The sequence below is a fragment of the Oreochromis aureus genome, linkage group 9, assembly GCF_013358895.1.
Source record: "Oreochromis aureus strain Israel breed Guangdong linkage group 9, ZZ_aureus, whole genome shotgun sequence".
Taxonomy (NCBI): domain Eukaryota; kingdom Metazoa; phylum Chordata; class Actinopteri; order Cichliformes; family Cichlidae; genus Oreochromis; species Oreochromis aureus.
Window position 1 is genome coordinate 18,053,114 of NC_052950.1, and position 23,182 is coordinate 18,076,295.

The 23,182-nt window shown below is 42.9% G+C and overlaps 3 protein-coding genes across 3 annotated transcripts; 1 reads left to right on the forward strand and 2 right to left on the reverse strand.

Annotated features, from left to right (window-relative positions):
• Nucleotides 1–1,046: 1,046 nt before the first annotated feature.
• Nucleotides 1,047–10,991, forward strand: lnx2a (ligand of numb-protein X 2a). The gene is given in 12 exon segments (XM_039617376.1): nucleotides 1,047–1,560; nucleotides 2,344–2,905; nucleotides 5,540–5,775; nucleotides 5,859–5,996; nucleotides 6,200–6,399; nucleotides 7,150–7,563; nucleotides 7,683–7,738; nucleotides 7,740–7,854; nucleotides 8,022–8,199; nucleotides 8,283–8,508; nucleotides 8,891–9,049; nucleotides 10,232–10,991. Coding segments are annotated over 11 exon segments (2,262 nt in total). The 5' UTR covers nucleotides 1,047–1,560; nucleotides 2,344–2,501; the 3' UTR covers nucleotides 10,368–10,991.
• A 132-nt stretch (nucleotides 10,992–11,123) lies between these two features.
• gtf3ab (general transcription factor IIIA, b) lies at nucleotides 11,124–13,144 on the reverse strand. The gene is made up of 9 exons (XM_031740331.2): nucleotides 12,950–13,144; nucleotides 12,744–12,838; nucleotides 12,554–12,650; nucleotides 12,388–12,476; nucleotides 12,229–12,302; nucleotides 12,075–12,155; nucleotides 11,757–11,989; nucleotides 11,431–11,484; nucleotides 11,124–11,337 (listed from the first exon to the last, which is right to left on the reverse strand). Exons 1-9 carry the CDS (start codon nucleotides 13,055–13,057, stop codon nucleotides 11,209–11,211), a joined length of 960 nt encoding a protein of 319 aa, XP_031596191.1. The 5' UTR covers nucleotides 13,058–13,144; the 3' UTR covers nucleotides 11,124–11,208.
• A 7,564-nt stretch (nucleotides 13,145–20,708) lies between these two features.
• rpl21 (ribosomal protein L21) lies at nucleotides 20,709–23,096 on the reverse strand. Its single transcript, XM_039617515.1, has 6 exons — nucleotides 22,985–23,096; nucleotides 22,163–22,241; nucleotides 22,014–22,075; nucleotides 21,618–21,730; nucleotides 21,004–21,154; nucleotides 20,709–20,833 (listed from the first exon to the last, which is right to left on the reverse strand). Exons 2-6 carry the CDS (start codon nucleotides 22,227–22,229, stop codon nucleotides 20,744–20,746), a joined length of 483 nt encoding a protein of 160 aa, XP_039473449.1. The 5' UTR covers nucleotides 22,230–22,241; nucleotides 22,985–23,096; the 3' UTR covers nucleotides 20,709–20,743.
• Between the last annotated feature and the right edge of the window lie 86 nt (nucleotides 23,097–23,182).

Consider the following 23,182-nt stretch of genomic DNA (forward strand, 5'->3'; position numbering starts at 1 on the left):
CGGGGGCGTTTTCGTGCGGGTTTTGCGGAACGGTCCGTTGCGGTGGATGCGTGATTGAGGTCCCGCGGCTAATAATCACCCCCCTTTTTGGGGCCGGAGTGCACGGCGCGGAGGAGCCGCCGGAAAAGGTAACGTCACATCACATCTGCCTGCGCGAGCGGTGTCAGTGTGTGGCTGGCTTTGCTTTCTATGCTGCTGTCGCCTCATCGGTCCCAGGTTTTTCCGCTTGTGGGGAGGGTGGGATGGAGTCAGACAGATGGGGGGCAATGATTAAAAAAAATTTCTGGTATATGTAAGTGTGTCGGGTTTGCGTATTTGATCATGACACTGCAGTGGGAGCGCTCCCAAGGTAGATCAGGTCTATGCCAGAAAAAATAATTGTAAATTTAAATTAAATCAGTGTCTTTTTTTTTTTTTTTTTTTTTTTCTTTGTGTGTCTGGGTGGTGTGGAGGGGGGTCGTTTAAGAAAAAAAGGCAGCCTATTGCAACAGACCTTGCAGAACAGCAGCAGCAGCAGGCCTGTTCCTGCAAGTGGCTACCAGAGCCTTTTTTTAAGATAAGAGAGATGGGGTTTTATGAAAATGTAGGCTAAGCCGAGAGGACCTGAGATTTTAAATCTGTGGCCTAAAACATCATTTCATCTTCTTTGAAAATGTAATTCCTGCACACTGGACTGTCATGTCCTGTAAGATTAGATTGTCATTTCGAACAATAAGCAGAGAGACAAGAGTGTTATTTACTGAAATGGAAAGCAATGACAATAACAGCCTGGCCTTGGACTCTCATACACACACGTACATACACACTGTGTGGTGGGATTAAAAGAGATATTCTACAAGCATTTGCCAGTCTTCATATTGTTTGTATAAAAGAATCTGTTGCAACAGCTCTGTTTAAAACACATTTAAGTGCTTTTCACTGCTCTGAAGTGCTGTCACAGTGAAAACACGAAGACTTTACTTATTGATAAAGACCATTCACAGGTACCTAAAAACGCTCTTGTGCTTGATGTGCGTGTTTGCTTTTGGTTGTGTAGACTTACGCTCGCATGTCTACGAGTATGTGTGTGTGTGTACGTGTGTTTGTTTGTTTGTGTGTGTGTGATGTGGTGATGTCACAGCTTTGTTATAGAAACAGAGAAGCCTTGTGTCCTCATGATTAATTCATGTCCAGCTGCGGGATAGAGACAGAAGCAGCCAGTCACACGCACACAGGAGGAGCACGTACTTAAAGGAGGCTGAAATAAGTAACTACCGGTGGGGTGGCCAAGGAGACAGGAGGGACAGGTTGTCACAAGGAAGGAAAAAAAAAGACCCAGACGAGATGAAAAAAGCAGAAAAAAACGACTCAAGGGGACTCTCATCATCATCGTCTGCGCTGTCTGACAAGCTTTCAGGCTGTACCGAGGAGGAGGAGAGCATCCTGCTGAGAGGAGTGCATCTGTTGTGTGGCTCCTCTGCATCCTTCTCTGGCTACACTCTGAATGTCAAGCCCCACTGAGCAGAACGGGATCCAGGTCGTCATGGAGACAGGAGCAGACCCTCGCTGGAACAGAGGCAGGTAGTCACTGTATCTTGGCTGGGCCCGCTGAGCGTAGAGGCACGCCCTCTGCTGTCGGCTGATAGCATCTGGCCCCTCGGAGGCTGGGCTAATAGAAGGGCCGAGGGGGTCTGAGGGGCTTTGGATGTGAAACGCTGTGGAAATGATCAGCGCACACTGCGGTGCATTAGCTCTGGGGACACGCTCTGCTCACTGGAGTGCTATATTTCAAGACTTTGCTTTGGGCGTGTTCTCTTTCCGTTGTAGAGGAGACTGAGTTCATCTACTGTACCCAGCCTGAACCAAAAATATCAAGCGTTTTCCTTGGCTTCCCCCTCCTTCCCTCCATCCTCTCTTCCATTTCATGTTCTTATTCTTCCCTTGTACCTGTTTTCACATCCCATTGCTCTCTTCTTCTCTTATTCCACCTGTCTACGCTCCCTTCCATATCTTGTCGGCACCACTTTCCTTTTCTGCTGCTTTCCCAAGCTCACTTTCTCTGATCTGTGCCCTCTCTCTGCCTCAATCCCAGATAATTCCCTCTTTGTGGAATTGGAAGATTGGAGCAGGCGAGAGCAAAAGAGAGATTATACTACCAGATTAGTGGACAGAAGCAGCAATACATAATCTCAGCTGTGACATAAATGGGCACACACACACACTCGGTGTCACCCTCGGTCTCATGCAAACACGTGGGCACACGTGCACAAAGCATTTGCCACATGAATAAATGCCCAACACTTGTTGTCTTGTTTTTTTCTGAAACAGCTGTTTAACTCTCTTGTTTTGGCCTCTGACCCACAGGGTGATGTGCCATCAGCCACTGGGGGGCATCTGTCCTCTCCGCCACCTGTTCAGCCTCTGAAGCTTATGGGATAGGAGTGTGTGCGCCCCTTCCCAACCGCTCTGCATCCCAGCTGGACTCAGTCGTGCCAAAGCTGAATTGTGTTGAAGGAGAAGACATGGGCAGCCCGGGCTCCGAGGTGGGTCTGGCTGGGTCCGTGGAGCCAGCTCTGGAGGCTCTGTGTCCCGAGTGTGGCCAGATCCACCGCAGCTGGGAAAACCACCTTTACAACTACCGTCTGGAAGTGGACGACGATCTGGTGTGCCACATCTGCCTGCAACCGCTGGTGCAGCCTCTCGATACGCCATGCGGACACACCTTCTGCGCCCGCTGCCTGCGTAGCTTCCTCCAGGAGAGGGACTTCTGCCCTCTGGACAGGACGCGGCTGCAGCTGCAGGCATGTCGCAGGTCCAGCATCCTGGTGCACAAGCTGCTGGACAAGCTGTCTGTGTCCTGCCCTTTGACCCCTGTCTGCTCCCTCAGCATGCCTCGCTGTGACCTGGAGGCGCACCTTAAACACAGGTAATAAAGCTTGTATGCAGATGGATGAATGCATGAGATCATTATGACACCGTGCATGCAGTCAGGATTTCATGAGCTTAGCTTCTCAGCTAACAAAGCCACCAGGCGATCGGTTGAACATCTTTTAGTAATAACCACAAGCGGCATTCATGGCCAGTCCGTCGTTGTGATTGGCTTGTTTTTCAGCTGAACCAGTGGAGATATCACAAATCAGAGTCCGCATCACATAGACTTACCCACCATTCTTAACCTTAAAGGTCTCCCCCCACCCCGTGCACACGCTTTGGCTTTTGGCCCATTTGGACCAGGTGCTGTGAGACCCTGCAGGGATTATTGGGCTGTAGGTCATGTGACGGGGGATTAGTGATTCCCTTTCGACAGTCATGGGTTGGCTGACCAGGAGCCTTCGTGTTCTCATTCTGCAACCATGCTGAGCAACTTCAACACCAGAGATCTTTTCAACCACTTCTTCTGTGAGACAGCCAAGGGCAACCCCGGCCTGTGGTGAGTCGAACGCAGTGGGGTGTGAGGTCAGCGTGACTCAGAATGACAAAAAGACATTATTTACTCGCTGGTTTCCACTGTTTTTGTTATTTCAGTCTGTCTCTCGGTTTGCTTTGCCTCTTACTCTCTCTGTCCTGCTTCCTCTGTTGCCATGTCTTGCACTGAAGTGCACAGTTATGTGTGCGTGCATCGGTGTCAGGCTGTCATTGCTGCTTCAAGGATGTAATTCAAGCAGTATGTGATGATGTGTTTGTGCCTGGTTAAGGCATTAAAACCAGTGCTCTTCATCTTTAAGCAGACTCCTTTGTAGTTGAATTTCTTCAGAGTATTTACAGTGTTTTGACGTTGGTTTTTTTCCACTGTCCTCCTAACACCTCGATTAAGTTGAGGAGATTTTCCTTAACAAGATCAGGGTAACAGACTATCACTTACAGTCCTTTAAAAGCTTTTCTGAGTCAGCTGTTTTTCTATAAAAGAATCCCTTTTAAAGAACTGCTGTGTAGCAAAGTGCCAGCCAGTGAAGCCGAAAGTCAACAAGATAACGGTAAATGGTCAAATGTTGCGTAACAGCACCAGTTGTCATCTTCTAGTGAGGCTTTAAGGGCAAAATCTCTTGAGCGTATCCCCTTTTAAACATTTATTCTTAAAAGTATCTGCATCCCGGTCTTACCTCAGGAAAGAATACACGCGTAAGGTTCTGTTGACAAGATAAGGAAAGATGGTTTAACAGATCACACAAGGTCACCGCGAGGACTAACGCGACATCCTTTAGCAAAGCTTAAACCTCGGCCTCATGCGAGCTCACCGCTCCCCTGCAGACTTACGTTTAAGATAGCAGCCAACAGCCTGCCGTTGTGTTTGTGTGACTTTGCAAGTCAACATTGTTTTTGTTGAAGATTAGGGATCAGACATTAGATTAAAAGAGGAGGACACGGTGTTCCACGATGATTAAGGTGGGCTGCTTCATTTTGTTGCCCATGCCGTGTACGTGTGAGGAATGAACTTTCACTGTCCCTGGAAAAAAAACAAAGGAACCAAATGACTACATCTATGTGAGCAGAAGTGTTTGTTTTTAGCATCTACCAGTTTTCCTGTCAAAATTATTTGTTCTTTGCAAAAACGAAAGACTAGACAAGGAAGGAAATTCATTAAAGAAAACAAAATTACTCTATGTCACAAGAGATTAAACACCTGTTACCTCTAAGCTACCACTTACAGTAATAAAGGAAATTAAGGCTGATACTATACTGACCCTTTGATTGAGTCGTTGTGCGTTTATTTTTAAATTGTTTCTAAGTGAAGTGTTTCTATTTTTGTAGGCGAAGAAGGGACACGTCGTCCTGTGTTTCTTTTTTTAAGGAAACGTTTTATAATTAACTTGTAGCTCATTATCTGATCTCAGAGCCATTCATACAACAAATCAGCAGTTTTCTCTGTTTTCAGCTTCTCAGATGTGAGCATTTGCTGGCCTTTGCCTTTGGGAATTTGGGACAAAAGGTCTTTTGTGCTTCATAAGCTTCAAGTATTTGGTCAGTGTCAACTACACACCTGGGCTAGACGTCTTTTGTCGCTGTTTTATGGCTTTGAAGTGCTTCCTAGCATAGAATTTCCATTCCTCCCGGAGCTTTAAGGTCTTCGTCTTGCTTGAAAAATTAGATGATGTTATTAATTCAAGCCAGTTTGAAGGGTCAAGGCTAATTTACAACTGAAAATCACAACCACAAAAACAGACTTTTTTTTGCTTCTTTTTCCTGGGATTTTATCCTTGTAAAGCCTGAACCAGGACAAAATTGCCAGAAAATTTTTAGTGTTTATTCAACCTTCTAACAAATTTTAAAAATCAAAAAAATTAAATATGAATTTGGATAGTTGTTAGGGTTAAAAAAAACCCTCACTATTGCACTATTCAAAGTGTCAGCATGTTTCTGGAGCTTCACTTCTGCTTCACTGATTTAATTTTGGAATTTTAGAAAGAACCTGTTAACTAAAGTCACTGTTAACTTCAGCAGTGTAAGAAAAACTTCTCAAGTTTTGTTCTCTTGCGAGCGAGCACCGCATCAAGTTAACTGAGCTTGGTTTTCTTTACATGTCGGATGGGGTGATACGCTGACACCTGTTGCTTGATGAAAGGTGCCCTGGGATGCGGAGTCAGCAGACAAATGGGGACGGTCCACGATGCGAGAGCGGGGATGAGCGAGCAATGGTGACCAGCCCTCCCAGATCACCGCATACACCACAGACAGACCTGAGAGATCGCACGCCGTCACCGCCCTCTGGACCCAATAACAGCTGCGGTAATGGCCCTGTGTGGACAGATGATGCCGGCCTTGACAACCCTGCCTTTGAGGAAAGCACCGAAGAAGACAGTAAGTTGATCCATCGACCTTGGATTGTCAGTAAAGTTAATAATATAGCTGTCATCCATCTCTTTGTGTCCTTCTGCCTGTAGGTGTAGTAGGGTTGGAGTGTGTGGTCCCCAGGGTGAAGCGGCCCCTCAGTAATCCCTGTATCCATCTCCTGCGCTCCGTTAGCTCCACCTCCTCTGGCTGGGACTGCCCTGAATCCCCACCTCTGTCTGCTGAGGAGGGTATGACATCATCTGTTCCTTTCACTGAGGATCTTCTCAAAGAGACCTTGGATAATAAAATACCTTACTTCCTTGCGAGCTCTAGTCTTAAACAAAAAATGGATAATCACATCCAGTCAGCTTTTTACTAAAGGTTGGAAAGATGTGGAAATTACTTTCTTAAGTGAAGCTTTTTTTGATAATGTCACTGGTGTCTCCTCTAGGCTGTGTGAAGCTCCCCTCCCTTCCTGAAGGAGAGATAACTGCCATAGAGGTCCACCGTGCAAACCCATATGTAGAGCTGGGAATCAGCATTGTTGGTGGAAATGAGACGCCTCTCATCAACATCGTGATTCAGGAAGTTTACCGAGACGGGGTCATTGCAAGAGACGGGAGGCTGCTGGCCGGGGATCAGATACTCCAGGTGAGAGATCAGTTTCAGGCGTAAATTTTCAGTGTTTTCAGAGAGTGTTTGGAATATTTGTTGAAGACAAGAGCTTAATAAACATTTTATTAGGAGTCTGTGGGAGATGTGCTGCAGATAGTGCAGTGGTGAGAATATTGTAAACAGTGGAGTAGGGCACATTGTGCTGGATATGCTGTGTGACTGCAACATTTCTATATTATCCTGACTATCAGTTTCGACGTTGTGTTTGGGGGGAAAATATCTATCTATATATTTTTGGATAGTTTAGAGCTTCACTTAGAAATTAGCCAGTTGTTTTCTCTCAGCACCACATTTACTCTCATCTTAGTCAACTTTCTATTTTTGGTCTACTATTTAAAGCTCCTCTAATCAGTAGTCTTCTGTTAATGGTAATCAGATCAGTACATGTAGTTGAAAGAGGTCACCCTTGGTGAGCAGTTCACTAATAGTGATGACCTATAGAAGATGTTAGCACCCTTTGGCACACTGTTGTGGTTTTAAGGTTCTATTTACGGTCCATTTCCATTAGAAAGCTCCAGAGAGCAGACAGACACAATTTAGTTACCTTACAGACAGGGGAAGCTATAAACGCTGTATTTCTTTCTCAATTGTTTTTGGTGGTGACCAAAACAGAGCTAAAAAAAAATGAGTGTGTGACTTAAATGCGTCAGATAGCTAAGAATCTGGTCATGTTTCGAAGCTAGCTTGCTCATCTAGTTTTTATTTTCCATTCCTCTCCACTCCAAGGTGAACAATGTGGACATCAGTAACGTGCCACACAGTTTTGCTCGCTCCACCCTGGCCCGCCCCTGCACCACCCTGCAGCTGACTGTACTCCGGGAGCGTCGCTGTGCCTCCCGGGCACCTCCCTCCTCTTCCTCCTCCACCCCAGCAGTGCCCCATGCCCCCTGCTCCACTCCCGAAGTCACCCCACCCAGCCCAGCCACTCTGAGGATCACCCTGCATAAGCGAGACTCCACAGAGCAGCTTGGAATCAAGCTGGTACGGCGAACGGATGAGTCAGGGGTGTTTGTGTTAGATCTCCTGGAGGGAGGCCTGGCTGCCAAGGATGGCAGACTGCGGAGTAACGACCGCGTGCTGGCAGTCAATGAACAGGACTTGCGACACGGCACCCCAGAGCAAGCTGCTCAGATCATACAGGTGCAGTTTGTTCATTTGGTCTACAATCCTGGATTTCCCTTTTGGTTTTACAGACAGGGGCTGAAAAATAATTTTGCTACTTCAGATTTGTCTCTAAAGCACAGATTCTGCCCTTTCAGGCCAGTGGAGAACGAGTCCACCTGCTGATTGGCCGACCCAGCAAACCAACTCCGCCGCCCGCCAAAATCGAGCTCCACTAGAGACCTTTACTGCCTTGATCACTTCCTGCCTAACCACAGCTCTACCCCGAGTCCTGTGGCCATACACCTGTCCCGCACCAGCACCCACAGAGTGAGGACATGACTTGTCCTTTTTGTTTCACCTTTACTTCGTTATAAAATTAGATTTTATGAGATCAAAGTCGAAACCGAGGTTTAAAAGTAATACTATGAAAAGAGTATACTTTTTTTTTTTTTTTTGCTGCATTGAAGTCAAGCCTGTGTTTCGATTGCTCCCAGGACCTGTCCCAGTGTGTGACCTGTAAGGAGAAACACATCACTGTGAAGAAGGAACCACACGAGTCTCTGGGCATGACTGTTGCAGGAGGGCGGGGCAGCAAGAGCGGGGAGCTGCCGATCTTTGTGACGAGCGTCCAACCGCACGGCTGCTTGTCGAGGGATGGGCGAATCAAAAGAGGTGAACGCTCCCTCTGGACCGATTGAGCCACAACCCAAACATCACATCAGAAAACCACTGCATCTTCTCGCTTCCTCTCTCAGGTGATGTGCTGCTGAGCATCAACGGGCAGGATTTGACCTACCTGAGCCACAGTGAGGCCGTGGGCACCTTGAAGGCCAGCGCTGCGTCGCCCTCGGTCCAGCTGCGAGTGCTCGAGGTCAGCATGGTGGAGGAGCAGGACCATGATGAGCTGCTGCCTCACACTCACGACAGTGACTTTGATGCCAACTGGTCCCCCTCGTGGGTCATGTGGCTGGGCCTGCCCAGGTGAGCACACAGAGGAAATACAATATAGTTCTGGATGTGTGATTGTGTTTTGTGATATGATGGTGTTTTAGAAGGGTGCTGTTCTGTTGTCAGCAGCTTCAAACAGGACATTATACAATAAAGAAAAGCTTGTATCTTCATTAAATGTCATGTTTTTCTTTATTTATCTCAACTAATTATATATTAACTTTCTGATTTGTGGACTTTGTGCTGATTGGTTGGTTATTTGTCACATTTTCCCAGGGATTTTTTTTTTTTACTATGTATTAAAAATATCAACATGAGCGTCCTGAATCTGTTCGTGGGTTCATAATCAATCTATCTGTCTGTCCGTCTGTCTGTCCAGCCCTCCTTCACTCTGCTCTCCACCCTCTCCTTGCAGCTACCTGCACAGTAGCCATGAGATTGTTCTGCGCAGGAGCCATCCTGGCAGTTGGGGATTTAGCATCGTCGGGGGATACGAGGAAAGCCATGGCAACCAGGCGTTCTTTATCAAGACCATCGTCCTCGGTACACCCGCGTACTATGACGGCCGCCTGAAGTGAGTGATCAGTTGTGCTTTATATGATAATCTGTGGCTTACAAAAACAGGGAAAAAATAAATAAATAAATAAATCTGTGTGATTTTTACTTTGGGCTTTAAGAAGAAATGTGTGTATGATGATCATTATAATCCAGGCTGTCTGCTTGATGCTTTTGAGGCTTCAGCAAGTACAGAGCAAAGGGTTAGTTCAAGCTCTGCTGTAATCCTGGCAGATCAGCTGAGCTCTGTGCCAGCCTAAATTGGACAGTGGCTCATCTGATACCTTTCATCCAATTGGTAAATCTCAGATAGGGCACTCTGTTTAAGCTGCTTTAGCCTGCCCAAAGTTGTTGCACAACTGCTGTCCACTTTGCAACCCATCACCACCCTGGCTCCTCCTTTTCACATTGTATCTGACCTAATCAGTGTTTTCATGCCTGATCTCCCTGTGAAATATAAATTACTACAGAAATAACTATTCTTTTGATTGTAGTGGTCCTGACTGAACTTATTTAACAGCTGTAAAGGCTCAAAAGGCCAACATTTGTAGTGTGCGCTTATTTTCTATGCTAATATTTAGAGGCATAACTATCTATTGTCATAATGCAGCTAACAATCAATAAAATAATTCACTTCATCTGTGCATATATCAAAAAGAATAACATCTATTGTAGGTTTTAAAAAATTACAGTAGATATGTCTCTCTGAGTATTTTAAACTGGGGTCAGGGGATCTTCCTTTCTCTGTACCCTTTTTGTGTCAGTACTACAAAAAAATATTCAGAATAAAAGCTAATCTTTCCTCAGAGATTGAAGAATAAAGGTAGCGATATTTTTTTTTCCCTTTTGCCAAAAAGTCTTTTTGGGGAAAAAAAGCAAACAATGAAATAATCCTAATAAGTATAATCTGTAAGCCACAGAGCTTTGTTTTCTAAAACCTATTAAAAACACCTCCCTTAGCCACTCTGTTACACGAGGTTACATGTTACTAAAATACAGCTGCACAGCTTATTGTGGGAAATTCATAAGTGCCATTAAAGAGGTTGGAGTTCAAAATGCACCCTGCAATTATTTTAATTGCAAATTAATATGCTGATGATTACAGTCATCTCAAAAGGCTCGTCTTCATGTATGTAATGCTGTTTGAGCCCCAGCTCCTGTTTCTAAGCCTATGATAGCTTGTCTCTTTGTGTCATCTCAGGTGTGGTGACATGATAGTGGCAGTCAACGGCCTGTCGACAGCAGGAATGAGCCACTCGGCCCTGGTGCCCATGCTGAAAGAGCAGCGCAGCCGGGTGGCGCTTACTGTAGTCTCCTGGCCCGGCAGCCTGGTATAGCTGGGCCAGATCGTGAGCAGGCTGCGCACTCCATAGAGTCCACCCAGAATGTTCTATATTGGGAACGACCTTGGCCAAAGTGAACTGGTACATGCTACTGTACATCGCTCCATATCGGGCTTAATCCAGGACCAAACGCATTCAGAACTACTGAAGACCCAGCAGGACCCAAGCCTGTCCTGACCAGGTGGGAACTGATCCAGATCGTGCCACGTCACGCGACAGACTGCACTCTCACACACACTGCTGTGATCATATGGTCATGTTGTCTTCACTCCCACAGGGAGAATAGTACTGCAACTGTTAACAGGCGATCTGTGCTGTATTCACCTCACCAGGCAGTTGTAGAATCCAGGGCTATATTCAGGTGGATGCATCCATGCAGGTAGAGATTAAATATTTTTGAGGAGTAGTCTGCGATCTGCTGTGATCTAGGATAATGACAGCTAATCAGTTTAATCGAAATGTTCTGCAAGACCAGTGCTGTATCCAGCTGAATGAGCCTCAGGCCTTATTAGAAACCTGCCGCACCCTGGGGGCTCAACTGCCCTTAGGCCTCATCACCATGATAAACCAGCTGCAATAGCAGCTGGAGTTTTATACATGTGTTTGAATGTGTGCTGTTTGTTTAATAAACACTTCCTGCAAAGGATTAATGACTCTACAGTGTCATTTTCCACTTTGTAAGTGGGACATAAATGCTGAAAGCCAGTTTGATATATTACACCAACAGCTATAGAAGCATTGCTGCAGGAATAGTGCATTAATGAGGCTTTTATTCACAAACAGAAATGTGATGTTTCATCATTAAAGAACACCTCCAGATCTTAATAACGCAGCCTCAAGGTCTGTTATTCTCCAAAGTTGTGCTGTGTAGCTTTGCAGCAAGCTCGTTGGCCTCCGCTTGATTGGCTGCAGCTGCCAGTCCGGCCCGCTGTGCCATGGGCCGATTCTTTTTAGGATGCAGTTTCTGGAAGAGGAGTAAAGAACCAATGCCGTAACATAGTCAACGACAATGTGGGGAAAAGCCATCACCCCAAATCCATTTTAAGGTCGATAGTACCTTCAGCTTTTTCTTTGCTGGGTCATGCACCACTCCATGTCGCCACAGGCTTTCCTAATTAACAGCAAAGCAAGGAGAAAATAGTTTAGTTTCTGGATTGGGGAAGAAAAAGTAAAGCCCTTCCATATATAATGAAGGTTACAGGAATTAAAGTTGTTCAACACTGAACACAATGTAGTCTTATTCTGTGGTTTTTACTGAGAAAAATCTCAGTTTGTCAGCCTCTTAAGGAATTAACCCATGTCATCACCATTGTTGGACAACACTGGCTTGAAAGTTTAGTTATACAAATACATTTAATTCTATACACTGAAGTGCAGGTTCACCTTCATGGCAAAGCTCTTGTTACAGCCAGGAACAGCACAGCTGAAGGGCTTCTTCCCCTCATGGTCTCCCAGCACGTGGCTCTCCAAGTTGAAGCGGCGAGTGAACTTTTTCTCACAACCTTCTTTGGGGCACGGAAATGTTCTCTTTTCCCCGGAGTGGACACGAAGCTCATGCAGGCGAAAGAACCAGAAGTTGCTGAACAGCTTGTTGCAGTGTCCACACAGCACCTTGTCTGAGACCAGAGTAGTTGTTAGCATTTTACAGCTGGCATTTGTGAGTCACATGGCATCAGTGTTTCCCCAGAGTTTCATTTATACCTTTGTGTTCTTTTCTGTGCTTCAGATAATCTGACCAAGTTTTTCCCTGAAAAGGACACCCTTCAGTCTCACAAGGGTAGCCTGCCGCAGAGAGACAAAGGTTTTATTTGAGCACACACTTTAAGAAAAATCAACTGCTCTGGTACTAACCAACCTTCATGCATTTTCTCATGATGCTTCAGTTTTTTAAGAGTGAGAAATCCTCTCGTGCATCCAGTCAAGGAACAACTTGAAAAGAAATACGAATTTAAATTTGAAATGGTCAAATACATGGAAAAAACAAAAAACACAAGTCATTGCATCAGCCACTCACTGAAAAGGCAGACTCTCTTGGTGCTCACACTGATGAGCTTTCAGCTGGTTCCTCTTGCTGAAATCCTTTTCACAGCCCTGATGATCACACTGAAAAAGCAGCAGAATTAAACAAACAAAAAAAGAAAGAAATCACGGGACGGCTTAAAAGAAAATAAAAGCCATACTTGAAATCGTTTTTCCTGTTGCTGATGGACTCGGGCAATGTGGTTCTTCAGGCTGGCGTTCCTGACAAAGGCCTCGGAGCAACCGTCAGCCGGACACCTGGAGAGCAGAGGTAACTGTTCAGAGCAATCAAAAGCAGTTGTTTTGTTTTTTTTACTTAATGACTTCACAATTAGGCACAAACTTTTTTACTTGTGTGGCTTTTCCCCACTGTGACTGAGCTCATGTCTGGTGAGTTGGTAGCGGGTGCAGAAGCTCTTGTCACAGCTCTCACAGGAGAATGGTTTCTAAGATTTAACATAAGGCCAAGGAGCACTCAGCAGCCATTCAACCGACACATTCAATTCTCACATCAGCTATTTATTGTTTCAGGCTTCTAGCATTTCTGAGCCACTTACCAATCCTGTGTGTTTGCAAAGGTGAGCATCAAGCTTCCACGGTTTACTGAATGTAGCTTTACAATCAGAAAATGAGCAAACATAAGTTTTTTGCAACCTCTCCCCCATCTTAAATAAGAGATGTCAGGTGTGGCCAAGGATTAAAGATTTTTTTTTTTTTTTTTTTTTTTTTAATCGGGGCAGGGCACTGAGTGACCTACACCTATTACATCGCATGTGTTTAATTTATATGATTGGAATGTACCAATTGAGGCAAAAGGGGGTGTTGTGCCTCATTGAAATGATAAAATGTTAAGCATTCTGTAGTCACCTACATTTACGGGTTACTTAATTTAGCATGTAAGATGCTAGAAAATGATGTAGACCCAATGATAGTCAAACATTATAAAAGTCCAAGAGTCTTTCCTCTACATTGATTGATACAGGCTTTAAAAATGTCACCCGCAGTCCTTGCAGTAGGTTTCTCTATCAGCTGATCTGCTGTGTGGCACACAGCCCCAGAGAGAGGCGACTGCCTGTCTCCATTAATCACACACACACACACACAATGAATTTACTCCACTAATCTTAATCTTATCAACCCTCCAATAAGGCTCTCTGATTGGTGTGATTTATGGTTGTCTGAAATATTTCTTCAGTGAGCTCCTTTGTAAGCAGCACACCTGAAACTAAATCAAATCAGCTGTGAAAAAAAGACATTAATGCAAACATATATAAATATATATATGTATATATAAAATTCAATATACAAGTTCAATAAAATTAGTCACACTTTAATTTTAAAAATATTTTTAACATATGAATTTCTCGTTTTTGTGGTTGAAGTGTTAGCATTTGAAAAAAACATGTAACTTAAGTTTTACTTTTATCTTGCAAATGTAAATATATATATATATATATATATCTATATATAGATATATATATATATTACAAATTAGCTATAAATTGCTAAATTATACAGCAGTATCCAAAGGATATAGATACATTATATCAGCAAAGTGTACTTAATAAACCCAGGATGTTTGATACTTTATAAGTGTTGCACTAGAACAAAAGTGTTCTTTCACATATTTTTAAGCCTTAAATAAATTGAGCCCAAATTTTAAGGCTTTAAAAAAAATCATTCACTGACAATCCAGTGACATTATCTGCTTGTCTAAACATTACAGATCACCCTGTGCGCCCATGCTGTGCTCTCATGTGAAACCTTTGAGTGATTTTTGTGAATAAGGCCTATTGAGAGCCTGTTGGGCGTCACCTCAATGCCCTCCCACGCTTCAGGTAAGCATGCTGGGGTCAGTTGACACTGTTATCAATGTCCCCCTCTTTTCTTCCGGCTCCTCCCCCGACTACCAACATTACCGCCACCTGTGCTGTCAGGGACGGAATCAATACAGCTGGCCCAATATCTACATGTATGGCCGTGCCTACACCTGTCTCTGATAACCACACAGACTCTCACCCCACCTATCACACCCACAGATACTGCATGTTTGACCTGCAGTGGGATTTTCTTGTGCTTTTGTAAGCCCTTCAGGCCTATCCCAAACACTCCGTCACACCCACACTTGCATCACATTCTCAGATATTAGTCTCACAATCTCCGAGGGTCTTTTTTTCCCCCCAAGAACTGGGAGAATAAGAGGGATGATGAGGCCTCAGAGGGGAATAAGATCACAATGAAAACTACCAGTTCACCCATGTGGCAAAAATACATATCCTTTGTTGGTTTTCCCTGGAATTTCACATGGGCTCCTCACAGCACAGCAACTGAAGTAACTAACTCAGTTATTTCAGAACTCTGTGCTAAAGCAGAAGGTTGAAGTAGCTGTAGCTAAATTTCATTTTTACACAAGATTTTTAAACATGTTTAATAATGTTACAAATAAGTAGAAAAAATTGTTACAAAAAATAAATAAATAAAACTGCTGGAACATGAAATACCCCTAACATCAACGTATCAGCAGCAATACATTCAGTCTACTGCACGTATAGTTAAATATTCTCTCATGAAACTTTTGTGCATTTACTCAATCACAATTATGAAAATGGAAGAACTCCCTAATTTTTCCTTAGCTACCTGTTTTTTATTTATTTCTTTTTTGAGAAGCAGCATAGAGCACATGCAAAGAGGATCTACCCATCACTGAATCTGTTAGGAAAATACTCTGAATCATCAGGGCGAATCCAAATAAGAGCCAACAACACACAGAAAGGTGCCCTTTAAAAAAAAAAAAAGAAAAAGACTCTGCAGTGCTACAAATAACTAAGTGCGCCCCGTGATTCAGGAGCTTGTAGAATCACCGTTAGCAGGAACAACTTCAAGCCATTTTTTCTGTATTACTTTATCCTGTCTCTCACGTCACCACTGTGGAATGTTGTCCCTTCATTTTTTAAGGTCCCGCCACAGCATTTCAATCAGGTTGATGTCTGGACTTTGACTGGGTCACTGAAACATCTTGATTCTTTTCTTTTTCAGCCACTCTGTTTTAGATTTGCTGCTGTGCTTGGGATCATTGTGCTTTCATTTTTTTATTTTTACTCTTTAACTATTAAACAGATGTGGGTCCAAAACAAGTTCAAATCATGACCCCTCCACCACTGTGCTCACAGCTGGTGTGAAGTGTTCGTGCTGACATGCTGTTTGACTTTCTCCAAATGTGGTTCTGTGCATTACAGTCAAACATCTCCACTTTGGTCTTGTCTGTATAAAACACATTATTTAAGAAGTCTTTGTGGTTTGTTTAGATGTGGCTATGCAAACTTAAGTTTGTAAAGCATGTTCTTTTATATATTAGAGGCTCTCTCCTGGCAACCCTTCCAAACAAGCCATGCTCATTCAGTGTTTTTCTGACTGTGCTGTCATAAACTTTAACATTCGTCCTCTCCTGGGAAGACTGGAAATCATGGCAAATGTTGAAAAACAAGTGGAACGATGGATTTCAGATTGTTTGGAAATGGCCTTATAACAGCTACCAGATTGATGGGCAGCAACAGTTGTTTTCCTAAAATCATCCATCCATCCATCCATCCATTCGCTTCCGCTTATCCTTTCCAGGGTCGCGTGGGGCGCTGGAGCCTATCCCAGCTGTCATAGGGCGAGAGGCGGGGTACACCCTGGACAGGTCGCCAGTCTGTCGCAGGGCCAACACACAGGACACAGACAACCATTCACGCTCACATTCACTCACACATTCACACCTAGTGACAATTTGGATTATCCAATTAACCTATCCCCTCAAACTGCATGTCTTTGGATGGTGGGAGGAAGCGGAGTACCGGAGGGAACCCACGCAAACACGGGAGAACATGCAAACTCCACACAGAAAGACCCCGGCCTGATGGTGGAATTGAACTCAGGACCTTCTTGCTGTGCGGCAACAGTGCTAACCACCGTGTCCTAAAATCATTCCAGACATAATTTTTTCTTGGCATTGTATTGACAAGCAACCTGAATGCTCAAGACAAACTAGTAAACAAACAAACTAGTAAAACTTCATCAGTTTTTTTTATAGCCAGTCACACTTATTAAGTGCTACTTATTCTCTCAATTCCCATGGAAGTAGTAACGGCGTGTTTTGTTTATTACAGGCGTGCAGGCTGATGAAACAGGGGTTTTTTTTCCCACATAACTGTAAAACACATGTACTCGTGTCATTTTTATATTTGAATAATGGTTAACAGTAGTAAACACATACAAACAAATATAATAATTCATAAACTTTGATATTGACTTGTTTCTCTTTTGATTTTTTTCAGTACTTCCCTTCAGTTACAGCTATCACTTTTCAGAGAATAAATCACAGTGGGAATAGAGCTTATTGGGACATTTTTACTTTTTTTGAGAGATTTCAAACCCTGGGCACATTAACCAAATAAATCTCAAAGATAATACTAACTCTGTGTTATTCAGGTAAAGTGGGAAAGCAGATACTCGTGAGATGTCATATCTGCATATCTTGCCATGCAAGTTCTCCGCATAAAACTCTTGTCTGTGTCCATGACCAACTATCTGCTGTTTGTGTGTGTGTGTGTGTGTGTGTCGTGTGGTTAATATGTAACGTCCTGGGTCGATACAGCTGCTCCGAGCTGCTGGCTGAGCTGACAGACTCAATCTGTGTGTGTCAAACGTGTGATTAAGGAGTTCATAGTGCTCCACGGCTTTTATCCACAGGCCTCGTCTTTCTGCCCTCCTCCCTCTCGCTTGCTTTCTCTCTCCTATTTACACTCTGTTTCCTCAATCAGTAACTTCTATGAGTCAGGGCCACACATGACACTCCGTGTGTGTCTGTGAGACCAAGCACACACACACACACACAGGCTCTGTGTGTGAGGTGAAAATCACAGAATGAAATAGAAGCAGACAGCCAAAAAAATCACAGACATCCCTCTTTGGTTAGTGACCACAAAGTCTTATTGAATTTGCTCTGTCAGCTTTTGCATCGTCTCCTTGGCTGAGAATAAAAAAGCACCCAAAAGCATGAATCTGATTCATAAAAACCTGGGGTGGCCTTTGTCAGAGAAGCAATATTTAATTTTTAATTCAAATGTTCAGCCAATATCTGCATAGATGCTATTTCTCTTATCTAGACACTCCAAGTCAATTCCAGACCTTTCCAATCAATACCAAAGGCTTTGGCTGCCAGCCTGCTTATTGACTGATTACATTTTGTTTTTCGGGTTGTTGGACACGTATTACAATGGCCTGATAACATCCATGCCTGAATATCATGACCTCAGGTCTGCGGGGTTATGGATAGGCAGAAATGAGCCTTTTAGAAGTATACACTTTATTTACAAATTCTTCTACAAGCATTTTTTCTCTTTTAAAAAAAAATACAAACTCGGATAGTACAACTACAGAAGTAATTTTTTTTTAAAGTCTCTTGAACTCATTCCTCCTTGCGGGCGATATCTCTGTAAACTGGTCCTAATTTGTGTAAATATTAGGTAGAGCACTGAGGTGGGATGAGATAACCTATTTGTCACATAACCAGCCAGCCATTCAGCCTCCACTGATTAAACAGCCCACATCAAGCAGTCCACACACAGACACACAAACACTTACACAGGCATGACCCTGTGCACACATTCTTGTATTCAGCCGGGCAGGTGGGGGATCATACGTCATGTAGTGAAACTTTATGAGTGTTTACAATATCCTTATTTTTATGAACCACATAACTTAACATACAGTGTGGAAAAAAAAAAAAGTTTTCATGTGACTTTATGCAGTCCTGTGACAAACTAAGTGCACCTTTCCAACAAAGTTGCTTCTGAAGGAGCCACAAGACTTCTGGAACGATGTCCTTTGAGCAGATGAGACCAAATTGGAGATGTTTGGCCATAATGCTGATAACTAAACACAGCTTATAAGCACAAACACCTCATACCGACTGTCAAGCACGGAGGTGAAGGGGTGATGATTTAGGCTTCCACCCACAGGACCTAATCCAGTGTTTTATCCTGACTCTGAATTATTGTTCCACATCAAGGCCATCGGTCCAGCAGCTAAAGCTGGGTCCAAACTGATTCATCCAAGTCATAGCCAGCAAATCTACAACAAAATGGCTGAAAAATAAGAATCAAGATGTAGGAATCGCCCAAAGTCCAGCTCGGATATTGCAAAACATAAATATATGGTATTCTGAATCTTTTAAGTGAAGTTTAAATTTATTGATTTGGCTAGTTAGTAATTAATCAAATAATACAAAAAAATCTTCCTCACAGGTCAATACTTTAGATTTGAGATGAATTCAACAGATAACATCATAATTATGAACTCCCTGTAGATTCATCCAAGTGTTTTAGAATCTAGTATTATCTAATATAATATTGAATATCTTATAACCTGCTTTATTTCACCTTTACTTGCGTAAAAAGACTTCATTGGCTTCCCACAGGAACAAATACAGTAACTATTGTTAGTATTATCTTGTTAGTAGATGCTAAGAATTTAAACTGCTATTCAAAGGCTTCTAAACCACAGATTTTATCTATTAAATGAATAATAAGACAAAAAAATTACTAAAGTCTAAATTATAAATTAATGAAAATTTAAAATGCCCTAGTGCAGAGGTAGGCAGGGAACATCCTAATTATAACATATAACCATGATGGTTGGAGTATGTTTGAGGGAACTGTTGAATCATGTTCTGTGTACACCTAAGGTAAAGTCGTGGATAATACTTCCCCTGGTTACAGTCTTGCACATTCACCAAGTATGATACATCAGCACACTTTAGTTCATCTGTCCAGCCACACACTTGATGCCTTTAGGCTGAGCTCAGCACACATCCTGGTGCACACTGCCACCTACTGTCTAAACAGTAGAAACCCAGCTACCTGACTGAGACCTGATATGCATTTTCATTTACCTACATACCCGATCTAACTTAAGGTGCACACATCTAATCACCATTTTTATTTTTTTTAATTCTCCCAGGGGACTCTCTGGTGTCATTTTCTCCACTTTGATGATATTTAATGAGTGAAACGTGCATTCTGTTTCTGTATCACTAAATTAAACTGCAAGATTCAAAGGAGATGTTTTGTCTCATTTAATAAACACGTGACAACAATTTAGACTGAAACCAAGGCTTGATTTCACACTTTGCAGGAGTGAATGGGTCTGTAGTGACAAAGCAGTCAATGATAAATAACATAACATATATCATAAATAATTAGATAATAAGTGGTAAAAATAATTTAAAAAAACAACAGTAGTGCTTGCTTTTATAGATTAACTAAAAGCTGAAAATGTCATTATTTATTTATTTGCTAATTTTATATACAGAAATGCTCAGTATGCTGAGTTCACCTTTTCAAACCAAAAGTTGCTTTTTTTAAGGTCTGGAGTGTTAACGTAGTGTTGGTGTTGCCATCCACTGTAACTGAGCAATCGTTATCACAATAATAAATTTAGCTCTTAAAAAACGTCCAGAAAACTGATCTTTTCTCTGTTGTACAATCAGCACCATCACTTTTTCTCATTTAAAGTCATTCCCCTTTTTATTGATGCCCTTCCACTTATCAGGGTAACAGCTACCCACAGAGCAAGAAGTGGGTTGCCACCCTGTTACAGAGCCAACCATTTACATTCACATATGGACAATTTAGAATTACCAATTAACCTAACCCCACTAAGTGCGTTTCTTTGGACTGTGGGAGGAAGCCAGAGTACCGGGAGAGAACCTACCAAACTTGGGGAACATGAAAACTACACACAATAATCCCCGGACAGATGGTGGAGTCAAACCCTCCTCATAGGACCTTCTTGCTGTGACACAACAGTGCTACCCTGCACCCCTTTTTATAAAATCGTAATTTATTACTTTTGTTTGGCATTACTGAGAAGATATGGATACACATGATCCAAAACAGGGGAAGTTTGTCTTTTTTTCACAGATCTGAGATCATGGCATGTACACATCCAGACATACAGCTTTCTTCAGAAAGCAAGTTTAAGATATTTAAGACTATTCTACTATTGCATTTAGGTGTAAACAGCCACATTGTCCTTAACCCCCTGTGTACTCACAGGGGAAATGTAAACTAGTAGAAACTTGTCAGCTACAGCTGTGCAGATGTGAAATGCTTGTGACATGTGTGCCAGTCACTCTCAGTTCGCCGGTGAAATGAAATTCTCTTTATTTCATTTAGAGCAATCAAAGGAGGAGAATCATCACTGAGTGATGGCTCATCATGACACTGAAATACATGATCAAATGTGTGAACAGATGACACAACTGCAAGGAGCGTGTGTACAAATATCTTTTATTTTAATCAAGCACTTTATGCCATGAACTCGTATGGGATGGGCTCCAGCAGCTGTGGCTCATTTCTCTTAGTGGTGACAAAGTGAGCCTCACGAGGAGGAGCAGGCTGAGGAGACAAAGAGGAAAATTTGAGTGAAAATACAATGAAGCACAAAAATACTGGTTTAATAAATCTAATTATATTTAAATTACACATCTGGGTGGTCTTTTTACTTTTTGAATATTTCAGGCTTTAACAATTCTCTATTCACGTGTTACAATAAACTCAGCTCATACCTGGCGCTTCAGTTCCACCCAGGTGCCCTTTTGCTTGGCCTCCAGCTTCTTGCGCTCATTTTCCTTAACGCGCTGCAGGAAGCTGTCCCTGCTCTTTGAGTGCTTCACGTGCTCAATACGCACATTAATCCTCTTGGCCAGGATCTTGCCTCTGTGGGTGTGAACAATTTCAATTAACAGTTTATAAAAAAGAAACTGGGCAATGGTACCGTTTCTTTTAATTGTGTTGTGAAAATGGTCTTTCAATGTCCAAATGTCTCCTGCATAAAATCCCAGGTCAACACAGAGGAAGGTATGCTGGGATTCTTAAGGATGAAATGCTTTCCCCCACATGAATGGCCACCATGGACAGAACGGTTCATGGTAGCAAAGTGAAGATGGGGTTATCTTTCCTCTCACTCAGTGAAGTGCATGAGCCAACACACACCAATGAGAGCAGACATTTAATGCAATAATGAACAGATTGTTGGAATCAGACTCCAGTTGTCGAGTTGATCAACAGTTTCGCTGGTTAGTTGTTAGATGCTTTTATTTGTAGACGTTCTAAGTCGTCTGGTGTGTGCTAGCTCAAAGTGCACAGATCTAAACATCCAAAAATAAAGGATCTTACTTACTTGACCTGCTTGTTGACAATGATGCCGACAGCATGTTGGGTTACATTGTAGATGCGTCCTGTCTTGCCGTGGTAGCATTTATGAGGCATACCTTTCTGAACGGTTCCTGTGCCCTGAAACAAAATCATAATAGTTTTATCAGCTTTTAATCCTGTTAGTCACCAGATTAGGCAATGCATTTCTACAAACCACTTGTCAAATTATTTCTCATGGGGAGTAGCTGCTCAACATGTGCTCCTTCTATATAAATTAGGTCTGATTTGAATTAGGCACACTTGCTCATTAAAACACATTTTAAGACATGCACATTTCCCAAAGCACTTTATAAAGAACTCAGCACAATTACTTCATAATCACTGGGGTGTCTCAGTCAGGTAGTGCTTTGATCTTGCTTACCTTGATGTCAACAATGTCTCCCTTCTTGTAGATACGCATGTAAGTGGACAGAGGGATTGGGCCTGTGAAAGAGAGAGAAGGAAAGACTCTTTACAGACTTTATTCACACACTTGTGAGCAGTATACCTGCACTTCAAACTTAGACTCACCATGCTTGCGGAATGGCCTGCTGAACATGTACCTGGTCCCCCTCCTCTTGCCTCTGGTGTTCGTCATGATGCCTGATTACTGATAGAAAACACACTTAGATTAGACACACTTAAGTGTGACCATTGCCTACTAATGTAAACATCATTTTAGCAGGTGTGTAATAGTATAAGTCAGTAAAGGAGTTTATTTAAATCTAACTGCGCCAGATGATGGGAAATTAGACCGACTGTCACTTAGAGAAAACATTGTTTTCAATATTGTAACATAAACACGTGTAAGTTCATATTCGTGATGACATGACTGCAAACCTGCTGAATGAACTCGTTCTACACAAACAGGCGATAAATAAAATATACGACCCCAAATATCCCTCACTTTACAGCGACAGAGATGCATTAGCCTACAAAACTACTATACTTAGCCAGCGCATCATGAAACGTAGCAATGCACAGCCTAGCAGGGACAATTCAGTCCGCTATACTGAGCGGTATCTAACATTTTAGAGTCACGTCATGAAAAAGGCTTTAATGTAAATGTAAAATATCGGTGTTTCGTGTCTTTCGGTAGGAATAAAAGGGTTTCGGGGGGAGCAAAAAACTGCTTCTATTAAACGCTCCTCTGCCTGGCAGGCCCACATGGAGAGCCACGCTACTGACCCGGAGGGCTGTAAACGGAGAAAACTACTCCCAGGGACGCCTTTTCAGCCATTAACAACACCGTGGCGCATGAGGGAACAACTGCGGTGGATATATAAGTGAAACTGTGCATGTAAGAAGGGATAATATAGATGAAAATCTACTTTTAAAGAGAGAACATCTTACCCCCGGTCTCTACAAGATGGCGGGTACGGCGGAAAGAGAGAGCAATGGCCCCAAAACTCCGCCTTGTGAAAGCTGATTCAGGCAGCCCGTGAGATTGCCTGAACGAAAAAAAAAGACCGAGAGAGAGCAAGCGGTAACGCCTAGGTTGGGTGATTGTCAGACTTTCACATTTATGAAGTGCTGAATAATACAATAATA

Coding starts and splice junctions, on each gene's coding strand:
- gtf3ab (XM_031740331.2), bottom strand. CDS start 13,057: ATGGGGGAGAGGTTGCAAAAAACTTATGTTTGCTCATTTTCTGATTGT. Junction 11,485..11,756: donor ACAAGAGCTTTGCCATGAAG/GTGAACCTGCAC, acceptor GCTGTTAATTAG/GAAAGCCTGTGGCGACATGG. Junction 11,338..11,430: donor CAGCAAAGAAAAAGCTGAAG/GTACTATCGACC, acceptor CTCCTCTTCCAG/AAACTGCATCCTAAAAAGAA.
- rpl21 (XM_039617515.1), bottom strand. CDS start 22,229: ATGACGAACACCAGAGGCAAGAGGAGGGGGACCAGGTACATGTTCAGC. Junction 21,731..22,013: donor GAGACATTGTTGACATCAAG/GTAAGCAAGATC, acceptor ATTTTGTTTCAG/GGCACAGGAACCGTTCAGAA. Junction 20,834..21,003: donor GGGTGGAACTGAAGCGCCAG/GTATGAGCTGAG, acceptor TTGTCTCCTCAG/CCTGCTCCTCCTCGTGAGGC.